General features: G+C 37.2%; 1 protein-coding gene across 1 annotated transcript in view; it reads left to right on the plus strand.

Moving 5' to 3' along the window:
- The first annotated feature begins 558 nt into the window (after positions 1 to 558).
- The window catches only part of ptprq (protein tyrosine phosphatase receptor type Q), a 205438-nt gene continuing 187653 nt past the window's right edge, over positions 559 to 18343 (plus strand). The window contains exons 1-5 of the mRNA XM_039762178.1: positions 559 to 705; positions 6255 to 6420; positions 6677 to 6937; positions 9947 to 10107; positions 10681 to 10792. Coding sequence (XP_039618112.1) covers positions 559 to 705; positions 6255 to 6420; positions 6677 to 6937; positions 9947 to 10107; positions 10681 to 10792 — 847 coding nt within the window. The remainder of the gene's footprint in view (positions 706 to 6254; positions 6421 to 6676; positions 6938 to 9946; positions 10108 to 10680; positions 10793 to 18343) is intronic.

Here is an 18343-nt window from a genome sequence, read left to right on the forward strand (position 1 = left end):
TATAAAGATATAACATTCTGTTTGAACACAGACGGTTTAAACAAACATGTTATTTGAGTAGAACAGCTATGTAATTTATTCTCAAACAATACAAAACTACCAAACATGCTGTTATTTAAGTAATTTGGAGTAGACTCTGATAGAATTCTCTATTTTGAGTGCACTGTGCCATGCACAGTTAAAAGGTTTCTTAGAATATCTCCTGAAGTACATGGTGTCACTGAGACTTTAACACTATAGTCCCCCATTTATTGGCCACAAAGCTTAAAGACCTGGGACTGAACACCTGCCTCCACCTGCCTCCATGACTCTCTGCTGAATTTTCTAACAGACAGGTGATGAGAGCAGGCAAACTGATTCTCCAACAATATCATTGTCAACACATTCCATAAAGCTGTGTGCTGAGTTCACTGCCATATTCCCTTTACATACACAATTGTGTGGCCAAGCACAGCTCCAACACAATTGTTAAGTTTTCTGGTGACTCATTGGTCTTAGGCCTCATTTCCAATTACGACAAGGAGGCCTGTGTAGACTAGGTTGAGAACCTCTCACTGAATGTCAGGAAGAGTGTCAGCTGGAAGCAGCAGCAGAGCTATGGAGCTCAGTGTAAATGGAGTTCCTGTTGAAAGGGTGTGCAGCCTCAAGTACCTGGATATGTACATCACCAAGGACCTGACATGGACCCAGCACACACAAACTCAGGTCAGGAAGGCAAGACACCACCTTTATCACCAGAGGCGTCTGAGGAAATTCTAGGTCTTGTGAATCATTTTGAAAAACTTTTTACACAGAGCATCCTAACACAGAGCTGCATATCCTGGTTTGAGAATTGCTCAGTCCAATATCCAAAGCCTTGCACAGAGTTGTACGTTTAGCAGAGCGCATATTAAGATCAGCACTGCCCTCTCTGCAGGACATCTACACAAAGTGCTGCAGGACCAGGGTAATTAAAATAATTATGCACTCTAACTACTTCAGAAACATGTTCAACTCAGGCAAGCGGCTACCCAGCTTAATAGTAAAGACCGCAGACTCAAGAGGAGTTTTTACCGTCAGGCCATCAAAATCCTGAATTCTGACATGCCAACAAACATTCAAAAGTAAAACTCACTTTAATTTACTGCACAGCCGCTTTATACTTTTCACTGTTTTTACTGTGTCAGATTTCAGATTTTAACTTAATTTTAATCTAGTTATACTTAATTTAATTTAAATTAATTTAGTTAATTTTAGTTAATTTTATTATCGTTTTATTAATTTTATTATTTATTATATTTTGTGTTTGCTTTTTGTTTTGTTTTGCACATTGTACCTGTATAACTGTGTGTGTGACAAATAAAACTCTTGAATATGGGCAAATTCTACACATACATGTTCAGACAGGCCAATATATTTTTACTTGATAAAAACTCAGCAACCCTAAGTTTCAAACCCTGCTCTGAATATGGTACATTTGTCACTAATATAACTATGTGAGTCACTGTTAAAAGTACAACTTAATATTCAATTTACACCTTATTGTAGACAAAGAATAGAGACTTTCTAAAGAAGGCAGAACATCGAGTTAATGTTTCATGGCAAGGCATTATTACAGAGGTTGCCTAGTGCTTGGTGCCTATATGAGGAGATTACATTTCTACTCATTTAAAAATTAATAGGACTGTCTTTTCTCAAAACTGTGACAATACACTTCACGTTGAAACTGAGATGTGCAACAGATATATTTTTAAATGCCATTTTCTGAGTGGACAAAATCTTAACACTTTTATTGTTCATAAAACTAAGGTTATTCAAATTAGAAAAAGTAATTGCTGTTCATTTGTCTAAAATATTTTAGCCTGCAGTCCTGCTTATACCAATTGAATAAAATACAGTTCATAAACTCACAAGGACTGAATACAGTTAAAAAAGGAACAATTTGTTTTATTAAATTTCTAAACTTAATTAATATTCAATTATACGTACTCTTAAAAAATGCTCTATGTTGTGAGTAATCCTTGACATTTGCAAAAATTTTAAAACGTTAAAAAAACATCAAGAAGCACAAGATGTGATTTTGATATTTTCTCTCTATATACTTATAAACGGGTGGCACAGTGGTAGTGCTGCTGCCTTGCAGTTAGGAGACCCGGGTTTGCTTCCTGCATGGAGTTTGCATGTTCTCCCCATGTCTGCGTGGGTTTCCTCCGGGTACTCTGGTTTCCTCCCTCAGTCCAAAGACATGCTGGTTAAGTGGATTGGCAATTCTGATTTGTCCCTAGTGCGTGCTTGGTGTGTGGATGTGTGTGTCCTGCAGTGGGTTGGTTCCTGCCTTGTGCCCTTTGTTAGCTGGGATTGGCTCCAGCAGACCCCCATGACCCTGTGTTTGGAATCAACAAGTTGGAAAATGGATGGATATACTCATAAACATAATGTTTGTTTGGTACCAAATGTGGTTCATGTTTGTTTTTTAAGTGTTTAAATTTAAATAGCACTGGGCATATCAGTCAGGTCAAGGTCTTTTCTTCCTCTTTTGCACTTGTATTCTCGATTTTTAATCAAATTTAAAAGATTATGTTTGTGATTTGTGCATTAAGGAGAGTGTTTATTATTTGCTACATAAAACTAAATTAGTGCAAAATTATTTAAACTTATCTAGAATAAAAATTGTTCTCTTGTAATTTAATTAAATATTCACTATGCTAGGACAGCATTTCCTTTTGTTGTGGTTCATATTTTATATTTAAGCCTAACTTTTTTCTCAAAGCAAACATGCAGCAGGTTTGATTTATTAATGGAACTCTGATAATTTTAGTCCTCATCCTTCAACTTAAAGGTCCGTCCCAGACAGTTAAAACGAAGGAAACACTATACAAAATACTGTCTTTTTGACTATCCTTCTAGCCTACTGCCCATAAATGAGTTACCGAGGCACCTTGCTGAACGTACATTACCTGATTGCAATGGCTTGGAAGTGGTTCTTATTTGTAAATATATACAGTATGAGGATAGCCAGCAGAATAATTTGTACTGAATACATTTAGGGTAAAGATACTAGGACATGTTGTTAGTCCTATTCTCAGAAGAGCGATGAAGAGAAAGAGAGCAAGTTACTATTTGTCTATTTGTTTCACCCCACAATTGTAATTACCAATATAATGACACACCCCTTCAATAATGATATGATTCAGTGTTAAAGCTAAGTGTTAAGCAATGTTAAGTAGCAGTATTCCTCTGACCAAACATTGCATTTAGTAAGCTGATTTGTCAAAAGCCTCAATCATGATCTAAAGAGAAAAAAAATGCTCCCACCTCACAGGCTAAATGCTAAGATAGTATTTTTACAGGGGACACACTTAATAAGTAATGTCTAGTTTCGACTGCAAAGAGACTGAACTGGCCAAATTTTTCATTTCAGCTATATAAAGAAAACCTGATGTGGGGGAATTTTAATACACCAGTCAATCCCATTTGTAGCATCAGATGCAGTATCTTATCCCAAAGGGTGCTATGTCATGGTGATGGGTAATTTAATCAATTCTAATGTAATTCTGATAAATATATATTCAACTTATGTGATTAATAGAATTATAGAATGGAATAATCTGTTTTAAGCTTATGAGCTCTAATACAGTTATAATGGATGGGGATTTTAATTGTGTTTTAAATCCAGTCCTAGATAGATCATCAACTACAGTGATGATACTATCTAATACCGTAAAGACAATCATAAAGTTTGTAATGGATCATATATCAAGTTCAAGAGAATATTCCTTTCTCTCGCCAGTCAGTAATAGTTACTGAAGAACTGATGATTTCTTCATTGATAATAATTTATTTCCCATTATCTACCTTGTTAAGTACAACAGTATTGTTATCTCTGATCACACTCCACTTATCTTGAAGCTTGAATCATTATGCGCTACACACTCATCTCGTAAATGGTATCTTAACCCCCTATCATTAGCTGATGTGAACTTTACAGACTTTATACCTAAATAAACCGATTATTTTTTAGAGACTAATGCATCCTCAGAGGTTTCCACAGGAATACATTGAACAATTTGGAAGGCATTTTTAAGAGGACAGATTATTTCATGTGTCTCTCATAAATGGAAGACAAAGAAGGCATCAGAGTTAGTGAGATTTCCAGAATAGGCTATGAATACACCATGTCTCCAAATGTGGCACTTTACAGGAAAAGATAGGTTCTACAATCAGATTTTAATCTCTTGACATGAAAAGAAATCAAACAGCTCATCTTTAATATTATAATCATGGAGAGAAGGCTAAAAATATTTTAGCTCAAAAATCCACAAGCAGGAATTTCACAATGCATGAACAGAAATTACCAGTGCAGCTGGAGATAAAATCACAGACCATAAAAATATAACTTACACATTTAAGGAGTACAATAAGTTCTTATATTCCATTCAGTTAAAAGAAGATGAGGCACAATATAAGGAGTTTTTTGATACAATACAAATACCAGAGCTCGATACTCTTAGTGCAACTACTGGATGCCATAAACTCACTCCAAAGAGGGAAAGCTGCAGGCACTGATAACTAACCAGTGAAATTTTATATACAATCTCCATTAAGTTAACAACATTCACAGAAGCAACAAAATTTAACCTCACACTTTTTTCCCAAACATTAATTACCATATTTCCAAAGTAAAATAAAAATTTACTAAAATTTGCATCATATAGACCAATTTCACTTCTTAGCTAGAAGGATTTAGAAAGTGTTTCCTCTGGGAATATCAAGGCCAAACCAGATTCATCTAAGGCAGGCACTTGGCTTCAGACCTTTGGCATCTTTTTAATGTAATATATTCACCCACAAAATTTAACACACAAGAGATCTTATTATCTTTGGTCACAGAAAAAACCTTTCACAAAGTCGAAGTCTATCTATTGACCACATTGCGTAAATATGGGGTTGTCCCAGATATATCTGTATGGTTAAAATTATACCAGTCCAGAAGACTCAGTGAGCCATTGTATTTGTTTTCAAAATTTTTCAGAGATCATGGGAATTATCAGAGAGGGACTTGAACAGAAAATATCACTATATGCAGGAGATATGGTTTTGCACTTTACAGTATTTCAAACCCACAAATATCTTTAGCATTAGTCCATTAGGCATTAGCATTAGCAGAATTTTAAAATACATCTGGACTTAAAATTAATCTAAATAAAAGTGTGTGTTTTCAGTGAACTTTCTAGCACACCATACTCGACAGGAAATCTGTTCATTTTGTCAAAACAAAGCTTCTTATTCTATTTCAGCATCCCTATATAATCCTTATATAATAATAATAATAATAATAATAACTCTTTGCATTTTTATAGAGTTTTTCTCACTACTCAAAACGCTTTAGTGAGTGTGGAGCCACTTTAGCCACTAGTAATGTATAGCATCCACTTGGATGGTGCAATGCCAGCCATTTTTGTGTCAGTACACCCACCACACTTTATAGTAACTTCATCTATCTGCTGTTTCTTCCTTTGAAATTCCTATGAAATCTTATCAATGCTCCATTTAAATTACCTTGTAATCCTGGGTTTATGATAAGAAAAAATGCTAATTTGTTTTTTTAGGATTGTTATTCCTTCACAGAATTTGATAAACTGTATCCTCATATTGTGAGTGGTGACATGTCCAGTCTTAGGCATGCATTAAAATACAAACACCATGTTAATATTCAGATATGAACAAGTAAAATCATTAACTACACAGATTATACATATTTTGCAATGCAAATGTCAACAGCTGAAAACATATTAAAGTAAGATATATAGTTGTTGATGTACAGTAAACTTTTTTTGAGTTAGCAAATTATCTGAAAAAATATTGCCTATATACAGTACTTTTAGTTCTAGTTCAATATGAAAAGAATTCTTAATGGCTGAAAGATAGTTGGAGTTACTGAACATTGCATGATTACCTATTCTCCTTAACAATTCTAATAATATACAGTATATTATATGCAAAAGTATTACAGTATTTTCAAGTCAAAAATATGTATGTCATTTCAAGCCTTTTTGGAGTTGTTATAACATTAAAGCCAAACATCAACCATTCTTGTTTTATCTATGACAGACTGTAGAGATTTAGACACATCTTCAAATGATTAAAGAGTGGTGCTCATTTTGCTGTAATTTTTCACATTTTTTAAGAGCTTTGAAAATAAATAGCAATGTAAATTGTTAATGTTTGTGTATCTAGCTAGTGTGTTCAGTTTTTACTTTATTTTCTTTCCATAGCTCCTTTACAGATTGCCAGCCAACAACAAAACACTTTATGTAACTAGAGTCACTGGAAACAGAACTCAGATTAAAAACCTATACCCTGGAAGTGACTATGTGTTTGAAATCCAGTCTTTATCTGCATCTGAAAGCAGTATGGCAGTTTCAAAGTTGTTCACTGCACGTAAGATTAACTTTTTTTTTCTTTTTGTATTACATATAAAATTAAGAACAAGCTACCATTTACTGCTTTAATTCTGATGATTCTGAGGGGTATACTCAGATCATTTTATCAAAAGCGAAACCCTCACTTGTTCTACCTGGTACAAAATAAGTCATTCAACTCATTTTTTGGAAAAATATTATTTTTGTGTAGTCTTTTCATGTATTAAACATATTAAAATAATCTGTTTCACTCTCCCAAACTGTGCTTCTTATAGGTCCACCTGGTGTCATTTCTCTGTCTGTTTCATCTGTTAGTACCTGTACTGCTGAAATAATCTGGAAATCAAGTTCAGGAATATTTGACCATTACAAAGTGACTGTTTCAAACTCTACTTTTTTAAGAGAATTGACTGTTGCAAAACTGTGGCTTAATTTTACAGCCACTGATCTTTTTCCTGGATGTACATATAATTTTACAGTAAGCAGAGTTCGTAAAAACATTGAAGGAACATCGGCAGTTGTAACAATTGTTGCTGGTAAGTTAAATTCTTACATAGCCTTTGTTTGATTATAAAAAAACAATACTCCTTCAAACCTTGGCTCACCATATCTTGTGTAACCTTTTAAAGAAGTAAGAATATATTTTACTTTATGTTTTGTAGCAGGGATGTCTTCTTGGACAGCAGGAGGATACCGTTGGAAACTTTTTAAGAACAAATTTCATTAGAAAGTATGTCTGCCTTCAAAGAACCATAAAAACATGGAATTAATTACCAAATAGTGTGGTAGAAGGGGGAACTTAAAGAACCTTAATCTCAACTCAGTGTTATTTTGACGAATCTTGGTGACTAAGATTTGTGAGGTTGTTGGATTGAATAGCCTGTTTTCATTAAAATAGTGGCTGTGTTCTAATGTTAATGTTGTGCTTTCTTATTTTGTTCTAAATTATATATTTTAAAGAAGCAAACTGAAAAAAGAACTGTTACCATTGACTCTTAATTAGCCAATAGCCGTTAGTATATGTTATTCTATGCACTTTGGTATGTTTAGAGTTGTTTGGCAGTTTTAAAGTTAAATATTGATAAAACAAAGAAGTAGCCACTTAGTAAAAACTTGAATTAAAGTGTATCGATCTTTTGTTTTATCTTGATTATTGCATTACAGGGACTTTCTCAGCAGCATCTGTTACAAGGCAGAAATTATCCTTGGGGTAATAAAGAGTTATAAATGTGTCCTGACACTAACAGCCAGACTTTCAGTCAGTCATTTTCCAACCCACTATTTCCCAACACAGGGTCATGGGGGTCTGCTGGAGCCAATCCCAGCCAACACAGGGCGCAAGGCAGGAACAAATCCTGGGCAGGGCGCAAGCCCACCGCCTGACACTAACAGGAACCTTGAAATCTTTTATGTAGATAGGGATCTGCAGAGGACCCACTAAAGACACAAGAGGTACAGAATATTAGGTATTTCCATGGAAAAAAAGCTTCTCGGTTCTATATAAAATGTTAGGTAGTTTCCTAAAGCCAACAAAAGAAGGAGCATATCCTGTCAAATTTGTGTTGAGTGAAGGGTCCTTCATGGAAAAATGCAAATGTCGATCCACCATTGAATCTACTTAATCCAGTTCAGGTTTCAGGGGGCTAGAGCCTATTCTGGCTGCACTGAGGACAATGTAGGTATCAGCTATGGATAGGGTGCTGGTCCAATGCAAAACACATTTACCCAAGGAAATAGAAGTTAAAAAAAGGTTGCAGTTAATTGTGTATTATCTTGCTTTTAAAAAAGTGAACTAAATGCCTTTCATTAGGGCTTAATTTAAATTTCCTGAAAATTGGTAATAGGTCTGGTTCCTTAATTCCTTTTCTTGCCTACTACTAAACTATATGCTGCGTGCTTTTTTGAGTATGGCAAGATACTGATATTATGTAAATATCTATACAAGATTAATGAAATGTAGTTCCATTTTTAGTAGATTAAAGACAACTGAAAGTTTTGTTAACAGCAAGCAATGTCTCAAACTTTCTACATGGTAACTAATGTAACAAAATTGTGGGCTACTTTATTTATTAATTTCTATGCTGTGTTTGTGCATTGGCTATAGTAACTCCGAAATGTTCCCTTGGGATCAGTTAAGTATGTTTAAAAACTGAAGGCGGCTTGATATGATGAGGTCTTCATTGTGGACATGCTTATTAAATGCTTTATGTTTTGCTAACATCTGCATTTTTTATTCTTTTGAAATAATATGCATATTTTGCCTTTTTTTCTTAAAATAATGAAAGAGCATATTTATGAAATAACAAGAATGCACTGATAAAGCTGAGTTTATAAAATCAAATTGACCACCTAAACAGCACTATGTGTATACCCTTGATCCCAAGCAGCATTTTGCTTATAATTAGCTAAATTTAGGGAGTATTTTGGAGTGCTTGATAATATGCTGCTATCAACCTAACTGTTTTTGGGCACAGGAGTTACAGTTCCTCTTGTTGCCAGTCATACAACTCTTCAAGATTTGTAGCATTCTTCTCATTTGGCTGTCTGCTGTTCTGATTTCTGTTCATACAGCCATTCAGTTTCATGATATAAAATCTAACAATCAATTTGGGAAATTGACAGCTATAGACAGAGCTTTCTGGAACTTTACAACAAGATTCCTGTTTCAATACCAACCTATACCAAACATTTTGGGCCTGAGTAAATTACTTACTCTGTTTCTGTTCCATCTGTGAAAAGTTGTAACATATCCTAATGTAAGTCACCTAAGATAAAGGCATCAGCCTAATATTTAATAATAATATAACCTCTTTTGCCTCCAGATTGAAACCATGGTGTTAGTAGTAGTTAGTTAGCAGTGGTCATACTTAGTAGTAATAATCATAGTTCCAGGAGACCTAGCATTCATCAAAGACAGAAAGAAATTATATTAATTTTCTATGTCCATTATCTGTTTGTGGCAGCTTCGGTTGTGGAAGTTTTTTATATTTTGCTTCTCATTACAAATAACAAACAAATTATCCAACACAGATGTTGGCAATCATCTTGCACTGCTTTGAATTACTTACTGCAGAGCTATGTGTAATTAGATTAGCAATAGCTGTAATATTTTAAGTTAGGCAAAAGACATCGTAATGATTTATTACATTTACAGGTTATCGGATGCAACAGTTAAAACAATAAAGATGGCACAGAAATATAAACAGAAAATATACTTGTTCTATCCATCCATTCATTCACTTATTTTCATGCATGCTTAGTCCAGTTAACAGTTTCAGAGGGCAATAGCTTAACTCTCCAGTATCATCCCTGGACAGGGTATGTGTTCATCTTAAGAGTATTTTCACAAATACATTAATGTCCATTTTCATTTACAACAGTACAGCTTAGAGCCACCAGTCACCCCTTCAGATATGCAAATGATTTGCAGATTCCATGCAGAGAGTGGGCAACCTGGGATTTAAACTCTTTATCCTAGACCTGTATATACTTTGTTTTATTGTAAACAACAGCTATTTTTCAGTGATTATGTTATATTGTTTTAGATCCAGAGAAGCCACAAGAGGTGGAAGTTGTAAATGTGACATCAAATAGTTTTTCAATACACTGGATAGCACCACCAGGACATGTTGACAGATACCATGTGGTTGTCTCCCCTAGCAGAGAAGATGTCACTGTCAAGGATCTTGGAAGCAATAGAATACAGGTATTGGAGGATGAAAGACACGTAGCCATGTGCCTCTTCATTCTTTTAAACAAGTTGGAAACATTTTTAACTAAGAGATTACATAGAACAGCAACTTCTTTTATGTGTATTACTCTTTAAAATGACAAAACAGAGTCCAAATAAGATGATTTTATACTGTGTTTTCCTTTTTCCCTTGGTCTTGCTCATCTAAAAACTCTGGTAATGAAGTACAGCCTTAACAAACAAAAGGCAGTGGTATTGTGTAATACAACTCATTATTTATTACACGGCTCCCTGACAGACCCACATTTAAAATATTAATGTGGAGAATCATTTCACATTTTGACTTGCACTGAAAGGAGCAAAAGCATTTAGTTCCTTTATGGAGACCATTAAGATGATAATGATTCATACTTTATTTCTATTTCTGACATTTTTTTGTGAATCTGCAAGAGTTCAGGTATTGTACAATGAACTTATAATGCTTAATTTATTATATAAAATATTTTTCTAACTATTGTTATGTCTAACTAATAAAATCTTAAAATTTAAAAGCATTTTCTTTTCATTTTTTATTTGTTTTATTCAAAGGCTACTGTCACCAATGCTGTTCCTGGACAGAATTACACAATTACAGTCTCTGCTGTTTCTTCATCATCATTCAGTTCACATGTTGTAAAATATGTGACAACTTATGAGACACGTATGGCTTATTTATTTCTACATTTCATAAATATCCATTGAACAAAATGTTATTTTTGTGTGCATTCATGTTTGTGCTTTTTAATAAGGTTAACCAGTATCAATGCATCTTTGAGTTTAATTTATGAAAAGCAAGTAGGGACAGATATATTGTACTAATAATGCATATTCTGGCATGGTGTAAAGCTGTTGTGAAAAGCATGTATCTTTTTTTTAATTAATTTCCTTAGGAGCTATAACATTGTATAAAGAGCCTTTTGTGTTTTCTAACATTTTTCATAAATATTAGACGTATGTATCCATCCATTTTTTTAATGTTATGTCAGTGCACATGTCTGTTTATACAAGATAAAAAGAAAAGAATTATTATTTAATACTTTCAGTCCACATTTGTTTCTAGGCTGTATTTCTGACTGTTTTTTGTACTCTGTTTAATGTAGTTCCTTTTTCATTAATAATTATTTTTTTAAATCAAGGTGCAGCTTAACTGCAATTTAAAGCCACATATCGCAATATGACTATGTTTTTCTTGTCAATGTCTGTTATCCCATTCTCATGATTTTTCTTCTTTGATTGGGATAAACTGCTTTATCCAAACAAAGGTTGGTGGGGTGTGGGATTGTACTGTTCTGGAGCCTGTCCTAGCTAATATAAGTCACAAGGCAGGAACAAACCCTGGACAGGGCGCCAGTCCATCTCTGGTTGATCACCCACATACACGCACACACCAAACGCACACTAGGGCCAATTTAGCATTACCAGTTTACCTAATCTGCATGTCTTTGGACATTGGAAGGAAGTCAGAGCACCAAAAGGTAACTCAGGCAGGAAGGCCTGAAAACGCAAACCCTGTTCTCCTTACAGTGCTGCCACTGTACCACTGTGCTGCCCCTATACCGAACATGTGTTGACATATAATACTTGAAGAAAAAGTTTTGGGAAAGTAACACATCTGATTATTTCAGAAGCAGAATCAAAAGTATCCAAAGATAAACTTACAAAAATAATTCAATGTACAATTTTTCATGTGAATATTTAGTATTTTGTATCTTTATCTTTTTAAGCAAATTATTCCATTATGGTATTTTTTTAGTATTTTTCTTGCAATGTTTTAATACTGTATTAATATAATGTATTAATACTGTATAAATGGTTTTGTGACTAAGGCAGATCTACAGTATAAGTAGCACATATTTGTTTGAAGGCTAATCTAAGACACATGTTGAAACAGAAAGGGTTAAACTCAAAATAACTAAACAAGCAAAAAGTGAAAAAATGAAACTCTTTTAAATCAAGCTTTACAAAAAATACTTCCTTTGCAAAAACATCAGGTTCAAGACAACATTGTTTGTTCCAGTTTCTTGCAGCTCTTTGGCTAAAAATGGTGACATAATACTAGTTAAGCACTGGCATAGGCTTCCTTAACCACAGATGGCTTTTTATGGTGAGAAATGCAAAACATGTAGTAATCCCAGTAACATCACTGATGATAAGTTTAAACAGAAAAGATACTGTATTGTGAAAGAAATGTTATTACTGTTCTAAGGGCATAAGCAGATGGCTGCTTAATGTGCATGCTTTGAGTATTTACTTTTTGTTTCCTCTGCTACACAGAGACCAATAGTTTTCACAAAGCAGCCAGGACTTCTGTGTTTACTGACTTGAGGTCATAATGTACTTGGCTCACCTGAGTAGGAGATGTAAGTGGTAGGTGATTTTGACAAATACTCAATATATCAATATATCTACTTTTTCCATTAACTGAGACTTGAACTCTTCAGTGAACTAATTGAGGAATTTCTGTTTGTCTGTATGCTTTCAGTGATGTTGTTGTATTGAGTAGTTGTATATCTTAACTTGGTTGGAACAGGGGATGCTCTTTAATTTAAGACAGAGCTCCTGACCATTGACTGTTAGAACTATGCTACTAAATGGTGGTTCAGAACCACTTTATTGAAGTATGGATAATTCTTGGAGAGGTTTTCTGCTAAGTTGAAAAAAAAAATCTGTGTCCTACAATATGACAGCGTAATCGATCCTGCTGTTTTATAAGTTAATTGCTTGGATTTCCATATTGCCCGCTCAATATTAAAGAAAAATTTTGACCTTCAAATTAAGTTGCAGAACTTGGACTATATATACTGTATCTTTTAATCTTTAATAAAGGTCACAAAGTGTAGTATGCTGCAGCCGGGCAGTGTTTAATGCACTTTTAATATAATATGCCAAATTTCATGCTCATTGTGCTCACGCTTACCTGTAACTATTATCCAGTATATCTAGGGCTGATCCTTGTAGATTGTTAACTTTGCATCCTTTCTTCACAAATTAAGGTGAGATAATTGATCTAGCATTGCTAATAAAATTAACATTAATATTTTGACTTGGAGTTATTCTCTGATTACATTGTTACCTCCGCAATTATTTGAAAAATTTTAAGAAAAGCTGAACTTTCTAATGCTATTGCAGATATTGTTATTTTGGATTCTCCATTTACAATGTTTAAACCTAAGTAATTGAGCTCTGGAAACTTTCCTAGACTTGGCAGCTCCCTATTGAATTTTACTGTACTTGTTGATATCATTTGTCATCTAGGTTTATTTAAATGGTGCAAACTGCTGCTTATTTGCTGGTAATAAATTCAAATCAAAGCATACCAGTTATATGCTTTTTGTTTAAAAACATAAATGCCCCCAATTATCTTCTAGTTGCTTGTCTTTGTATATATACAGTACATATAGTGGCAAAATACCTGTGCTTCGCAGCGGAGAAGTAGTGTGTTAAAGAAGTTATGAAAAAGAAAAGGAAAGATTTTAAAAATAACGTAACATGATTGTCAATATAATTGTTTTGTCAATGTTATGAGTGTTGCAGTCATATATATAAATATAGTGCATCCGATAAAGTATTCATAGCGCATCACTTTTTCCACATTTTGTTATGTTACAGCCTTATTCCAAATGGATTAAATTCATTTTTTTCCTCAGAATTCTACACACAACACCCCATAATGACAACATGAAAAAAGTTTACTTGAAGTTTTTACAAATTTATTAAAAACTAGTAAATTACATGATTGTCAATGTAATTGTTTTGTCACTGTTATGAGTGTTACTGTCATATATACTGTATACACACACAGACACACACACACATAAACATATATACATATCTACACATACACATATCTATATATATATACATATACACATCTACATATATATACATATATACAGTATACACATATCAACATATATATCCATCCATCCATCCATCCTCTTCCTCTTATCCGAGGTCGGGTCGCGGGGGTAGCAGCTTAAGCAGAGAAGCCCAGACTTCCCTCTCCCCGGCCACTTCTTCCAGCTCTTCGGGAGAATCCCAAAGGCGTTCCCAGGCCAGCCGGAGACATAGTCCCTCTAGCGTGTCCTGGGTCTTCCCGGGCCTCCTCCTGGTTGGGCGTGCCCGGAACACCTCACCAGGGAGGCGTCCAGGAGGCATCCTGATCAGATGCCCGAGCCACCTCATCTGACTCCTCTCGATGCGGAGGAGCAGCGGCTCTACTCTGAGCCCCTCCCAGATGACTGAGCTCCTCACCCTATCTTTAAGGGAAAGCCAACCCTGTGGAGGAAACTCATTTCAGCCGCTTGTATTCGCGATCTCGTTCTTTCGGTCACTACCCATAGCTCATGACCATAGGTGAGGGTAGGAAGGTAGATCGACTGGTAAATTGAGAGCTTTGCCTTACGGCTCAGCTCTTTTTTCACCACGACAGACCGATGCAGAGCCCGCATCACTGCGGATGCCGCACTGATCTGCCTGGCAATCTCACGATCCATTCTTCCCTCACTCGTGAACAAGACCCCGAGATACTTAAACTCCTCCACTTGGGGCAGGATCTCGCCCCCAACCCTGAGAGGGCACTCCACCCTTTTCCGGCTGAGGACCATGGTCTCGGATTTGGAGGTGCTGATTCTCATCCCAGCCGTTTCACACTCAGCTGCGAACCGCTCCAGAGAGAGCTGAAGACCACGACCTGATGAAGCAAACAGGACAACATCATCTGCAAAAAGCAGTGACCCAATCCTGAGTCCACCAAACCGGACCCCTTCAACACCCTGGCTGCGCCTAGAAATTCTGTCCATAAAAGTTATGAACAGAATCAGTGACAAAGGGCAGCGCTGGTGGAGTCCAACTCTCACTGGAAACGGGCTCGACTTACTGCCGGCAATGCGGACCAAGCTCTGACACCGGTTGTACAGGGACCGAACAGCTCTTATCAGGGAGTCCGGTACCCCATACTCCCGGAGCACCCCCCACAAGATTCCCCGAGGGACACGGTCAAACGCCTTTTCCAAGTCCACAAAGCACATGTAGACTGGTTGGGCAAACTCCCATGCACCCTCCAGGATCCTGCTAAGGGTGTATAGCTGGTCCACTGTTCCGTGACCAGGATAAAAACCACACTGTTCCTCCTGAATCCAAGGTTCGACTATCCAACGGACCCTCCTCTCCAGAACCCCCGAATAGACTTTTCCAGGGAGGCTGAGGAGTGTGATCCCTCTATAGTTGGAGGGAGGGGGATCACCACCCCGGTCTGCCAATCCAGAGGCACTGTCCCCGATGTCCATGCGATGTTGCAGAGACGTGTCAACCATAACAGTCCTACAACATCCAGAGCTTTAAGGAACTCCGGGCATATCTCATCCACCCCCGGGGCCCTGCCACCAAGGAGTTTTTTGACCACCTCGGTGACTTCAGTCCCAGAGATGGGAGAGCCCACCTCAGAGTCCCCAGGCTCTGCTTCCTCGTGGAAGGCATGTTAGTGGGATTGAGGAGGTCTTCAAAGTACTCCCCCCACCGACCACACAACGTCCCGAGTCGAGGTCAGCAGCGCACCATCCCCACCATATACGGTGTTGACACTGCACTGCTTCCCTTCCTGAGACGCCGGACGGTGAACCAGAATCTCCTCGAAGCCGTCCGAAAGTCGTTCTCCATGGCCTCTCCAAACTCCTCCCATGCCCGAGTTTTTGCCTCAGCAACAACCGAAGCCGCATTCCGCTTGGCCTGCCGGTACCTATCAGCTGCCTCCAGAGACCCACAGGACAAAAAGGTCCTATAGGACTCCTTCTTCAGCTTGATGGCATCCCTCACCGCCGGTGTCCACCAACGGGTTTGGGGATTGCCGCCGCAACAGGCACCGACCACCTTACGGGCACAGCTCCGGTCAGCCGCCTCAACAATAGAGGCACGGAACATGGCCCATATATATACACATACATATACATACATACATACACACACACACATATACATATATACATATACACATACATACATACAGATAAATATACATATATATACACACATACACATATATATATACACACATACATATATATATATACAGTACATGTATATATATATACTGTATATAGCAAAATCCCCGCTCTTCGCAGCGACGAAGAACTGCTTCTAAATTTTTATTAAAAAGAAGAGAAAACCTTTTTAAACTGAGGGAAAATATACCAATAACTATCTGTTAAGGATCTCTTAGTATACCACGTTGTCAGTTCAGCACTCCGGTTGTAAGCGAAGCAACGCCTTACTTGAAATTTGAGGCATTTGAATTGAAATGGGAGATCAGAGGGTATAACGGTGATGCGAAGAATACATTCAGAGTGTGGCGCTCTGGTGTTTTTTTGTGTAGCTGCCTTCACACAGCTTCTCCGCTGCTTTATAAACGAATGCCATATAAGGCTGTCGTTTCTCCTTGCTTTGCGGTTCTGTACTGTTTTATTGTTCGTTTATTACGATTGTTATAGTTATTGTGTAGCTATTCGAGACTTACTGTACTGTTCAGGTACCTATTTCCTTTATTTAATCCGCAGCTTGTATGCTATTTTTTGTTTGTTTATTACGATTGTTATAGTTCTCTTTATATAGCACATTGTCAGTTTAGCACTCTGGTTGTAATATGACGAAGCTGCATGAGCTCACTCTTGAGAATGCAACGTATAGTTAGTTGTCCAGGAGAAAAGCAATCTTGTCTGAAATCAGTGGCAACCTTTGGTAGGGTCTGTTCCCGAGACTTATTACTTGTCATCGCGAAGCAGAGCTTTACTGGAAATTGGAGGCATCTGAATTGAAATGGGAGATCAGAGGGTATAACGGGGATGCGAGGAATACATTGAGTGTGGACAAACTCTAGAGACAGCGTGTGTATTAACTTGTGGATTTTTCTGTGAGTATTTGGTGTCAGCGTGACGAAGTTGCTTCCGCAAGACCGCATTAGCTGTGGAGCTCAGCTCGGAGGATATTATTTTCCTACCTTGTCAATTGTGTAATGCGTTTTTTGAACAGGTTTGATGCATGGAAGTGATCACTCGTACTGCGTTCAGTTACTTCACGTGAGCTGCTCTCTTGTGTGATATTGCGATGTCCACTGCGGTATTTAATGTTAGCTAAGACCCGGCACTTAAAAGTATCTCACTGCAGTCTGGTTGTAATATGATGAAGCTGCGCAAGCTCACTTTTGAGAATGCAACGTATAGTTGTCCAGGAGAAAAGCAATCTTGCCTGAAATCAATGGCAACCTTTTGTAGGGTCTGTCCCTGAGACTTATTACTTGTCATCGCAAAGCAGAGCCTTACTGGAAATTGGAGGCATCTGAATTGAAATGGGAGATCAGAGGTTATAACGGGGATGCGAGGAATACTTTGAGTGTGGAGAAACTCTAGAGACAACGTGTGTATTAACTTGTGGATTTTTCTGTGAGTATTTGGTGGCAGCGTGACGAAGTTGCTTCCGCAAGACCGCGTTAGCTGTGGAGCTCAGCTCGGAGCATATTCTTTTCCTACCTTGTCAATTGTGTAATGCGTTTTTTGAACAGGTTTGATGCATGGAAGTGATCTCTCGTACTGTGTTGAGTCAGTTCATGTGAGCTGCTCTCTTGTGTGATGTTGCGATGTCCACGGCTTTATTTAATGTTAGCTAAGACCCGGCACTTAAAAGTTTCTCGCTACAGTAATTTTAACTCCATTACAAAGTGATCCAAAGTCTCGTTTATACCTCGTGTCTTCTCATTAAACTTGTATCTCGCGAATATGGTATCCGTCGTAGGCATGACAATCGGCAGCAGGAGTGTGTCTATAAACTTAATTTAAACTTACGGTTTACACCGTGCTTTGTTTCCGCAGTAGCTGCACTTATGAATATGCTTGCATGCGTTTTTTCTTCAGCGCTCTTTGGAGCTCTTCCTTGTTTTCTACGTACTGCGTTCACAGTCAGTTCACGTGATTATGTGGGAGGCGTGATGATGCGACACGCAACTCTGCCTCCCATGGCCATCGAGCTGCAGTCTATTACACTATATGGAGAAAAATAGGTTCCAGTTATGACCATTACACGTAGAATTTCGAAATGAAACCTGCCCAACTTTTGTAAGTAAGCTGTGAGGAATGAGCCTGCCAAATTTCAGCCTTCTACCTACACGGGAAGTTGGAGAATTAGTGATGAGTGAGTGAGTGAGTGAGTGAGTCAGTCAGTCAGT

The sequence above is a fragment of the Polypterus senegalus genome, chromosome 8, assembly GCF_016835505.1.
Source record: "Polypterus senegalus isolate Bchr_013 chromosome 8, ASM1683550v1, whole genome shotgun sequence".
NCBI lineage: Eukaryota > Metazoa > Chordata > Cladistia > Polypteriformes > Polypteridae > Polypterus > Polypterus senegalus.